The sequence below is a fragment of the Microcebus murinus genome, chromosome 16 (assembly GCF_040939455.1).
Source record: "Microcebus murinus isolate Inina chromosome 16, M.murinus_Inina_mat1.0, whole genome shotgun sequence".
Taxonomy (NCBI): domain Eukaryota; kingdom Metazoa; phylum Chordata; class Mammalia; order Primates; family Cheirogaleidae; genus Microcebus; species Microcebus murinus.
This window is the reverse complement of record NC_134119.1, coordinates 6,176,158-6,188,172: the sequence shown is the minus strand read 5'-3', so window position 1 is coordinate 6,188,172 and position 12,015 is coordinate 6,176,158. Positions and strand designations below refer to the sequence as shown.

General features: G+C 38.9%; 1 protein-coding gene across 2 annotated transcripts; it reads left to right on the top strand.

Moving 5' to 3' along the window:
- Window positions 1–92: 92 nt before the first annotated feature.
- Window positions 93–11,171, top strand: CSTF1 (cleavage stimulation factor subunit 1). 2 transcript variants are annotated; one of them, XM_012748512.3, is made up of 6 exons: window positions 93–246; window positions 3,635–3,832; window positions 5,300–5,577; window positions 5,734–5,931; window positions 7,044–7,434; window positions 10,378–11,171. In XM_012748512.3, the coding sequence occupies exons 2-6, from the start codon at window positions 3,664–3,666 to the stop codon at window positions 10,635–10,637; spliced, it is 1,296 nt and encodes a 431-aa protein (XP_012603966.1). In that variant the 5' UTR covers window positions 93–246; window positions 3,635–3,663; the 3' UTR covers window positions 10,638–11,171. The 2 variants fall into 2 exon arrangements, with proteins under 2 accessions (XP_012603966.1, XP_012603965.1); XM_012748511.3 differs by lacking the exon at window positions 93–246 and adding an exon at window positions 339–421.
- The last annotated feature ends 844 nt before the right edge of the window (window positions 11,172–12,015 follow it).

Below are 12,015 nucleotides of genomic sequence, written 5' to 3'. Positions count from 1 at the left end.
TGATTGGTTGACAAGGAACACTGCTTACTGAGTCCCGTTCCGAGGCGCAGACGGCGCGCAGGCGCACTCTCTCCCTAAGACCCCGGAAGTGGTGGAGTCAACGGCCCGACCGACCCGTGACAGTTTTAGAGCCGGCGGTGCTCTCCAGGATCGGGCATTTGTCCATGAGACAACAGCTCCTTGACGTCAGGGTCGTCGCATAGGAGATAAAGTCGGAGGAGGTGAACAAACCTTTTGAACGTGCCAGTAAGTAAGATGGCGAGAAGGGCAAGCGAGATTGGGATCTATCGATAGCGCAGCGCTCGGCGTGGCGCCCTACGCGCGTGCGCAGTGAACGTGCACTCGGAGCGATCGATTGGGCAGAATTCGCGCCTCCATTTTTCTGGGACAGAGCGGGAGGCCGAGTGAGCGGGACCAGCTGGTAGGAGGGTCAGGGGGAACGGGGAGAGTGGCTGGTGCGGTCGGCTGGGGCCTTTAGAAGACCACAGGAAGGGCTGGGGCGAAACGGGGAGAGTGGGGAATTAGCAGGGTGGCATACGTCCAGAGTTCGTGTTTCCCGAGTTGCTGGGCTTGGCCTGCACACCCCCTTCTTTTCCTCAAAGGGCCTCTCTCCCACTCCCACCCAATCCTTAGTTCACTTCTGCATCGGGATGGTCGCGGCGCTTCCACTGACGAGGAGTCTGTGTTCTGGCCCTGGTCCCCCTTCCAACTCCGAGTGGTCCTGGGTCAGGTTCTTGCCCTCGTGCTTTGGTGCCCTGGCCTGCAAATTGGGGGTGATAATTAGGCTTCTGCTAGCCTGGCGAGTGAACGTTCTATGGGAGTTGAAGTGGGGGCTGGACCACATTTTGAAAAATCTCTTGTACCCCCCATGATGCGCCGGCGAGAGTGAAGAGAACGTATGGAATAGTGGCAAGGAAAGTGAAAAATAGTTACCCTCCATCCTTCTAGGTTCCTTGTCATGAAATTGTTATGAATTAAATTGACATAAGACAGATTAACTGCTAAATAAGTTACTAGAGGTTAAACAAAATGGTGCATGTAAAACATTGACCTCAGTGCCTGGTATACAGAAATTATTCAAGTCACGTTAGCGGATATTTACAGTAGAATGTCTTAACTTTTCTTCTCTGCCAAACTACCCACCATCGATTTTTATTCTTTATTGCTAACCCAGAATCTTTCATTTATTATGTCTATTAAACATTGTAGGGAAAAAAAAAACTTAGTTATGTATGAGAGTCCTACAAAATCTGAATCTGTTAAGAAGTGTCAGAGGATTGAAGCTTATACAGCATCCTGGGCTACTGAAAAGAATAGTGGCTTGGGGTTTCTGGGGCAGTGTGGACACTAGTTTGGTGAGGGTGAAGGGAGGAAATGTATGGTGAATAAAGGTGGTTTTGTTATGCAGATACAAATTCTCTCAGATAATAAAAGTTGTCTCAGAGCAGCATCAGAACAGGTGGTCATTTCTATGGGTGATGTCAACCTCCAGTCCCCTCTCCTGCATTTGAGATAATCTTTCCTGCTTAATAAGGATTCAGTTTGTGACAATTGAAGTTTTTTTGGAGGGTTCATCTTCAGGCAGGTCAGAGGAGCTCAGAGAAAGCCTCTGCCTGCATTCTGTTCCCCAAATGCCCTCAGTTCAAAGTTATCAACATACCAAAGTATCATATTTTGGGGTGGCATTTCCTGAATTCCATCAGTGGTTAAGTTCTGGGCTCTAGAGTGGGCAGTTCTGGCAGCCAGTTTAAACTAGATGACTTACTCAGCCACAATTTTCCTTGAGTAAGGTGTCCTAACCTCTTTGAGCCTGCTTCATCGTTATTGTGTCCCAGTGTTTTCTATACAAGTGAAGATTTACATACATTTGCTTGTACATATATTGGAATACATTGAGTGATTTTATTCAATGAGCTAATGCTTATAAGGTGCTTAGCATGGTATGTGGCATGTAGAAAGTGCTTAATAAGTGTTAGCTATTATAATTACCACCTATCAGTGTCACACAGTGTGTAAGAACTCAGGCTCTGAGGTCACTTTTATTCTTTATTGCTGTCTCTAGACACCTACAGCCTTTTAATATTTGTCCAAACATACACATATAGACATTGATTTTTTTTTTTTTTTTTTTGAGACAGAGTCTCACTCTGTTGCCCAGGCTAGAGTGAGTGCCATGGCGTCAGCCTTTCTCACAGCAACCTCAAGCTCCTGGGCTCAGGCGATCCTCCTGCCTCAGCCTCCCGAGTAGCTGGGACTACAGGCATGTGCCACCATGCCCGGCTAATTTTTTCTATATATATTAGTTGGCCAATTAATTTCTTTCTATTGATAGTAGAGACGGGGTCTCGCTCTTGCTCAGGCTGGTTTCGAACTCCTGACCTCGAGCAATCCGCCCGCCTCGGCCTCCCAGAGTGCTGGGATTACAGACGTGAGCCACTGAGCCCAGCAAGACATTGATTTTTTATAATCAGATTATCCAATCATGTCCACCAATTGGAGTTCCTTTTTGCATAAACCAGATACTGTCATCTATAGTTTTCTGTTTCACTTTCTAAGACTGAAGGAGAACTTAGACACTTGTAAATCAGTGAGAGTACACAGTCTTTCCAGATTTTTACATTTGCTTCCCATTTTTGTTACTATTTTGGCCTTATCTTATTTGGCAATATTTTATTAAGTAGGTCACCTTTGAATCTTTCCAGGGCATTCAACTTAATTTAGTTTTCATAGTACAATAGCTTTTTTTGCCCTCTTACTTTGATATACTGTCTAAAGTATGCAATTACAATAACAAGTTCAGTTGCCTTAAAATAGGTTTTAAGGGCCGGGCGCGGTGGCTCACGCCTGTAATCCTAGCTCTCTGGGAGGCCGAGGCGGGCGGATTGCTCGAGGTCGGGAGTTCAAAACCAGCCTGAGCAAGAGTGAGACCCCGTCTCTACTATAAATAGAAAGAAACTAATTGGCCAACTAATATATATAGAAAAAATTAGCCGGGCATGGTGGCGCATGCCTGTAGTCCCAGCTACTTGGGAGGCTGAGACAGAAGGATCGCTTGAGCCCAGGAGTCTGAGGTTGCTGTGAGCTAGGCTGACGCCACGGCACTCACTCTAGCCTAGGCAACAAAGTGAGACTCTGTCTCAAAAAAAAAAAAAAAATAGGTTTTAAGAATGAACCTAACAGACATTAGTAAACATACAACTACTGGAAACAGTAGTCAGGATATTGACAAAATAGCAGCTGTCTTGCATATTGGAAACACCAGTCACTGTTTAATAGAAAAAATTAGAAGGTTCTGGGATAGCAGTAAAAGACAGAAATTACAGGTGGGTAGTTGGTAGAGAAGAAAAGTTGATGAAGGATTCTCCTATGAATGTTGGCTATCATGACTTGAATAATGTCTGTATGCCAGGCACTGTGCTCAGTGTGTTAAATGCACCATCTTGTTTAACTTCCAGTGATTTAACAGCTAAAGAACCTGAGCTCAGATAAATGAGGTCACTGACCAAAGATAATGCAACTTGTAGAGATGGGATTTAAACTGTGCAAGATTAAGTGTGACCAAAGAGTCCTGTGTTGCTTCTGTGATTTACTAGTGCTCTGTCCTTCACCATCCATCTGTTTTCCCTTCTTATAGCTGGCAGGGAAATTGCCATCTTCTCCAAGATGTACAGAACCAAAGTGGGCTTGAAGGACCGCCAGCAGCTCTACAAGCTGATCATTAGCCAGCTGCTCTATGATGGCTACATCAGCATTGCTAATGGCCTCATCAATGAAATCAAACCTCAGTCTGTTTGTGCACCCTCGGAGCAGCTCCTGCATCTCATCAAACTAGGTAGCTTATGGGTGGTAATTCATAGGTCCCATTGCAAGGTTTTAGATTTTTTTCACACAGCAGAATTTTTCAGGATTACTTTTATCTAGTTTTAGTGCCTAGTATGTACCAGTTATAGTGCTTGGATATGGGGTAAGTGAAGTCCAGATTATGGAGACCTTAAGCTATTTCTAGCCTCAGGGTCTTTGTATGCATTATCTGGATCACTCTGTCATTATATCACTGACTTCCTTCGAATTTTGGCTCAAATGCCATCTGAGACCTCCTCACCCCTTCTAAAATAATCCTACTTTCTTCCCCACACTTCCCCCATTACTCTAACACAGTGATTCCATTTCCTTGGTAACAGAATCCTTCTGAAATTTCTTTTATGGTTTGGGTTGTTCCCCATACTATCTTCACCTCTCCAAAAAAGACTGCAAGCTTTAGAATCTGAGGGTATTTTGTAAAAGAAGAAAAAAAAAAAAAAAAAAAGACTGCAAGCTCAGTAAGGATCAGATGGACCTTGTCTTGTTGAACAATAAGTATATCCCAGTGCCTACCTGGCTAATAATAGAAAACACTCAGTAAAATACAGTGTTATCAAAAACATTTATACCCTTGACTTGGCACCTGAAATAGGAATGAATAAACTGAAGTGCCCAACATATGGGATTAGCTATAAATCTTTAAATATCCATAAAATTGAATAGTATAATGATATAAATGAGTATTTATTAGCCTGGACAGATTTTTATTCTGTATGATTAATGAACAAGTAAGTCACAACATGTTACACAGTGTGGGTCTATTTTTGTTTTGAAAAATTAAACAACTGTTTGCATAGGACAAGGTCCAGAAGAATTCGTAGCCAAGTTAACAGTAATTATCGATGGTTGGTAAAATTTGAGATTGTTTTTATTTTCTTGTTTCTTGTTCATCTGTAGTTCTAATTTTTCCTGTACTAGTCAACATTGTCTATATGATGTTTGAGGTTATTTTTAAATTTAAAATGCAAATTCTTGATAAACTTTAGTTTATTTAAATGTCAACATTCTTTCAGAAACATTTCGCTAAATTTAGTGTTAACAACATAGCTGACTTAATGAGCTTCAAAGCTGGTACTAACAGATCTCAGCCCTAAAAATATTAAAATTTGGAATGGGAAAAAATGGATAATTTAACTAGAGAACTGGGGGGAGGGGTTGCATTTCTGTAGTTATAGTTCAAGTAATAAACCGTGGAGGCAGGAACCTGAGGAAATGACTTTGTTGAAGCCTAACCTTCCACCAACCCACGCTGCCTCACAAGGTTGTGAGCCTTGAATAGCATGGATGGTATAGTTAATTTTGTAAAGCATTAGGTGTCATGCAACTCTTAGAAATAGTAAGTTGACATTGATGAACATCTTTCTAGTTGAGATCCAGAACTTTGTCTTGGCCTTTTATAAAAACATTGTTTTATGCCCTTAATTTTGATTTCTTTCAGGAATGGAAAATGATGACACTGCAGTTCAGTATGCAATTGGTCGTTCAGATACAGTTGCCCCAGGCACAGGGATTGACCTGGAATTTGATGCAGATGTCCAGACTATGTCCCCAGAGGCTTCCGAGTATGAAACATGCTATGTCACATCCCATAAAGGACCATGCCGTGTAGCTACCTATAGTAGAGATGGGCAGTTAATAGCTACTGGATCTGCTGATGCTTCCATAAAAATACTTGACACAGAGAGGATGTTGGCCAAAAGTGCCATGCCAATAGAGGTAAAAATCCCAGTAACGTACTTACTGTTTGCCTTTTGTTAATTTTGGGGAGAATAAGAATACAGTTTAAATAAGCTTTAGTTTTCCTTAGTTGTGGATTGTGTACTTGAATTCAGACAGGTTCTATACCTTGAGTGTCTCTTCTTGTTGGTCTAGGTCATGATGAATGAGACTGCACAACAGAATATGGAAAATCACCCAGTGATTCGAACTCTTTATGACCACGTGGATGAAGTTACATGTCTCGCTTTCCACCCAACAGAACAGATCCTGGCTTCAGGCTCGAGGGATTATACTCTTAAATTATTTGATTATTCCAAACCATCTGCAAAAAGAGCTTTCAAATACATTCAGGTTAGGAATCTTTGGAATGAAGCTTTCTATTTTTTCTTAAGTACAGTGAGCTATTGTATGGCTACTCCCTTTTTAAAAGTAGTCTCAGTGATCATCTTATAACAAGAGTACAGCTAATGGGTGCAAAAATATATATAGTTAGATAGAATGAACAATATTTGATAGCACAACAAAGTGACTATAATCAATAATAAGTTAGGGTATACTTTAAAATCACTAAAAGAGTGAAATTGGAATGTTCGTAACACAAATGTTAAACTTAGGTTATAGATCTCTCAGTTACCCTAATTTGATTGATTCACATTGTATGCCTATCAAAACATCACATGTACCATATAAAGATATACAACTATTATGTACCCATAATAATTAAAAATTTTAAAAAACACAGCAACTAGGATGCATGCTGGATGGCACATGGGTTGGATTTTGTTAGCACATAGTTTACATGCTGCCACCTGCCTGCTTCCTCTGGCCAGTCAAGTCTGCTTCTGGTCACAGTTCATGCCACAAGGGTTTGGAATTCATATTGCTCTTTAAAGGTTGCAGATCTGTAATATAAACAAAACACAACCAACTTCACTAATTATAACTTATAGGAATCAAAAAAGCTTTCAATTAAAACTATCAAGTGTTTACTGGAAAAGTGATATTTGGTACCCTATTTTGAATATACATTGCAGAACTATTAATGTTTCAGTAGTGGCTTCCAACTTTCAGTAATTAAACCTAATTGTTTACTCAATGTTTGCATCTCCAAAGCAAATTAAAGAATTTATTCTTATGTACAAGTTGTGTTTATCTTCAGTAACTGCATGAATGTGCAGGTTGATAACATTCTATTCTGAGTTCACTCAGTGTTCACTTGTAAATATTGTAGCTCACTTCTCTAGTTTTTGGAGTAATCTAACCAGTAAATATATAGTTTTGCAAATCTCTGTTCAAAAGGTATTTTCCTATATTTCGGAATGTACTTGTATGCCTTCTGATACCTGTGTAATATCTGACAGTTGCTTTATAGGTTCTTTGCATCAGCCAGATATTTTCCACATTTCTTCTGGTTTAATTGTCCATCAGTTGGTCACTTAATGTTAATGCCTCTGTCCTAACAGGAAGCTGAGATGTTACGCTCCATCTCTTTTCATCCTTCTGGAGACTTTATACTTGTTGGAACCCAGCATCCTACACTTCGTCTTTATGATATCAACACCTTTCAGTGTTTTGTCTCTTGCAATCCTCAAGATCAACACACTGATGCTATATGTTCCGTTAATTACAATCCCAGTGCCAATATGTATGTAACTGGTAGCAAAGATGGCTGCATCAAATTATGGGATGGTGTTTCAAATCGATGCATCACAACTTTTGAGAAGGCACATGATGGTGCTGAAGTTTGTTCTGCCATTTTTTCCAAAAATTCTAAATACATTCTCTCAAGTGGAAAAGACTCTGTAGCTAAACTTTGGGAAATATCTACAGGACGAACACTGGTCAGATACACAGGTATGTAAGAAATTGATATTACTTAATAATTACTTAATTGAAGTTAACATTTCTATAGTATTCTGCAGTTTCCAGAACTCTCTTTTAGATCCTCGAGATGGAGCAATACAATAAATCTGTGCATTGAGCAAAGAAGGTGTTATCCCTCTTTTAAGTAAGAGGAAACCAAGACATTAAGGTTAAATAATTTAACCAAGACTGCAATGAATAGGAGGCGGAGCTGGAAACAGAAGCATGGTTTCTTAACTTTGCTCTTCTCAATACATCATACCTTAGACAATGTCTGGATTTCATGCAGGTAACATTTGAGAACTTGGTGGTTCAACTTGTAGACCATGGCCTGCCCTCTTCCCACAGAAATGTGAGAACAATCCAGAGAAAAGCCTCAGTCAGTAGATCTCAGTATTATATGCATTGGGGAAAGAAGGGCTGATAAAAACCTCTTTTTATATAATGAAGTCTGTTTAAATTTATCCTGTCACTAGTAGGGTTCAAGTGTGATTATTTGATAATGTTAAAATACTGTGAATTATTCTTTTCCTTGTAGCAGCAAAGACTGTTGTTTGGTAGAAAACCTCCAGGAAACTCCTACTGGTTTCCTCTGTTGTGAGATATGTTTGTGTCATATATATACTAAAGTCGCTATGGCCATAACTCAGAAAATTCACAAGAAACCACTACTATAAGGGACACTGCTATGTTAACAAGTTAGTATCTTAAGAAAATTGAAGAGTTGGTGATGTTTGTACCACTAGGGTGCAGCATAACCTGCCTTAGGATGGTCTCTTAACCAAATTTTGCTTCCTTGCCAGCTTTCTGGTTTCTGGTGTATGTAGTATAGTCATTTTTATCATAATTCTTTGTGACTTCGTTGAAATACTTTCATATGAAGTTATTTTGAAAAAATATTTCTTGTTAAAAAGCTGTGTGCTTACTGCAAAAAGAAGATACAGAAGTGATCAGAGTAAGCATGTAAAAGTGTCCTCCCCCTTCAGAAGTAATAATCACTATTTTAAGGAGTGTGCTGTATCTGGACAGATACCAGACTTTTGACACAAGCTTATTTATTTGTTTTATAGTGGTATGAGATTGATTGGCTTGTTTTAGTGGAGAATTGTAATTTGGTTTTTCAAAATTAGGATTATACTGAATTTATGTGCAAATTATCTTTTTCCTTTTTTCTAATTCACAGATCAAGACCCTGTCATGGTAGCACATTAAGATTTCTATTTCCAGGTTTAATATTTAGTTAGAATTCACAAGGTTCTTGGAATAATGAAAGAAATCATTAAAACAGAAATTTTGATGCTAAAAATTAATTTAAAATGCTATTAATAATTAAAATATTGGACTAAATGAAAAATAATCATAGCATATATACATATGTTAGATATTGAGTTACTATCCTTAATCAATAAAGAGACCTTATAAAGATGAGCCCAAATTTCACAGAAAAAGTCAAAGGACATGGAGCCATTTTGTAAAAGAAAAATGGTCAGTAAATATAAGAAAAGATGGCCAACCTCTTAGGTTTATAAACCTAAGAAATGAAAATGGGATTATGGTTTTTTTGTTCATCAGATTTCAGAAGTTTAAAAGATTGATATATCTAATATTGAGAAGGAGTTGAAGAAATCAACATTTTATTGGTTAAAAACACATAAATGTTTCTCAAGAAGTATTGAGTAAGTCTGTTATGCATCCATTGACAGCAGACAGCCTTTAAGAATAAGTACTCATGGTAACATTGTTGAGCACTTGAACAACACATCTTGTACATTACCTCATTTTAATCTTCACAGCAACCTTATAGGTTAGTTGCTATAATTACCCCCATTGCACAGATGAGAAAATTAAGTCCTAGGGGTGTTAAGTAATTTGCCCAAGGTCACATCACTACTAATAGTTCTGACCACAGAGTTTTGTGGTTTTATCCAATAAGCTATATTCTCTCTTTATAGATCTGCAATATATACTTTTAAATGAAAGCAGCATATGATGTATGCTCTGACTTAAAGAATTTATAAATGAATGTACAACACAGATATTTAGAAAGGACAGTCACCAAAATATTAACAGTGTTACCTCTAGGTGGTGCAATTATCAGGCAGTTTTTGCTTTCTTTTTCATATGGTACTTTAAATACAAAATGTGTATTTTATTCATAGCCATAAAAGGATAAGGCTTCCTTTTGGGAGGGAAGCAGATGTCTCTACACTTCGTCCCAGTAATTCTATTTCAAAGAATTTAATCCTAAGGAAAGAAAACTTTCTATACAAAGGATGTTTATCACAACATTACTTATAATTGATACAAACTGTATAGCAGTAAAAGAATTAAGTAAGTAGTATTGCTTATAAATGTGTGAGATAACATTGCATCTAGTAAAAACCTTGGGAAAATGTACCCAACATAAAGTTGGTTAAAACTATAATAGAAAAAACATATATAATGTGGCATCAGTTTTGTGTGTATTTTTTAAATGTGTTTTTATACCTAGACATACATCAGAACATTAAGAGTATTGCTTTAGTTGGTGGCCTAGAGGTGATTTTCTTTTTATGCTTTTTAGAGTTTTCCAAAATTGTACAGGGTATATCATTTCAACAGTTTTTAAATGCTATTTTTACATCGAATGCTAGAGCATTCTGGGGGCCTAACAGGCATCCTCACGGGCCACAAGCAGCCCGCCGAGGACATTTATCCAGCCGGCCAGGTGTTTTTGCCACTGCTGCCTGTCCTGCTTAGCAGCCGACTCGTCCCAGGCCCACAGTGCGCGTGTGTGGAATGTGCGCCGCACTCTCCAACGGCCCTACAACCGTCTGAGGGACAGTGAACTGGCCCCCTGTTTAAAAAGTTTGAGGACCCCTGGTCTAAGATGTGAACTTAAAAAGCTGTCCGTCAGTCCACAGCCCATTATTAACCTCTTGGTTTCTGTGGCAGGTGCGGGATTGAGTGGCCGGCAGGTGCACCGGACGCAGGCCGTGTTTAACCACACGGAGGACTATGTGTTGCTGCCTGACGAAAGGACGATCAGTCTCTGCTGCTGGGACTCGAGGACGGCTGAGCGGAGAAACCTGCTCTCCTTGGGGCACAACAACATCGTGCGGTGCATAGTGCACTCGCCCACCAACCCCGGCTTTATGACGTGCAGTGACGACTTCAGGGCGAGGTTCTGGTACCGGAGGTCGACCACCGACTGAGCCGCCTTTGCCATAATTCTTTCCTCGAGGACTCTGCCCTCCTGCCCCTGTGTCCTGTCACCAGCTTTAATCATAAGTCAGTGTACCATCTTTGGCAGTTATGCTGCCTCTGTCTACATCCTTCTTGGATTTGTACAAAAGAATCTTTTTTTACCTTGATGTAGAATCATGGTGGAAAAAGTTGGAAACGCAGATCTGTGCAGTTGTTTTACATTCACTGATTATTACAGTGTGATTTTCATCGGTTTTGTAAATATAGGACTTGCCGTTTCTTTTGAATCTCTTGATTATTTGAAGAAGGATAGATTATTAAAGTGCTTTCGTCATGAGGAATTTTCATTTCGTTCTTTTGTCAACTTTTCATGTCTGTTTTATTACACCCTCTTTGTATATTTCATTTCCAGATATATTAACAGATGAGTAGGCATGCAGCTCCAAGGATCTAGAATTTGTGCCACATTGAAACCATTTTAGAGAATCTCTTCATTCTGTCCTAAAATGATGTCATTCTGATAATAAAGCTCAGATCTGCAACTTTAGTGTTATATATTTTTCACATTAATAAAATTAATGGTCAGTCTTTCCTGAAGATTTACAGGAGCTGAATCTTTCGCCACACTTCCCACATTACGCTATCAGTACCTGTGATGCTTATCTTTAGTAAATGTATTTTTGATAAGATTATTACGATTTGATGGGAGAAAACTGAAAATGTATCTGAGCTAATCAAATTAGGCAGGCCTGCTATTGCTCTCAAGTGTTGCTTATCTTCACAAATGATTAATATTGATTGACTTTGTTTTCACGTGATTTTAAATCTCACTTCTCGTCAGCATGAACGATAACTTCTCATGGTGGATGCACATGGTAAATGCATCCTCAGAAGATTTATGCAATTAACCATCTGATACAAATTTTCTTTTTCTTGAAACTTCTTAGAAGATGGCAGTATTTCTCTGGATTCAGCTCTAGCTAGGTTAGAGTACTCCAAACTCCCCTTAAACAAACATAAACTTTATCCCCAATAAATACCTCATGATCTGGGTAGGAGTACCTAGAAATAGAAATGCAATCTGGGATCATTTGGTAAAAATAGTAAATAGATGAAAGTAAAAGTATTTGGTTTATATTATAGGAACTTCTTAAAGTTACTGTACAAAAATTCTGCTTTAGTCATCATTCTTGAGGATCATTTTAAATCCTTGGTCTGTAAAGCCATTATAAGCATTCTCAACACAGGGCTTCAGTTCGGATTTCCAAAGAGCTATACTTTTTTGGTCCATAGTGACTATAAGTTTATAGTTTTATTTTACATCCTGATTCTCCAATATTTGAACTTGGCCATCTGTACATGCTACTTTTGTGAGATTAAAGGAAA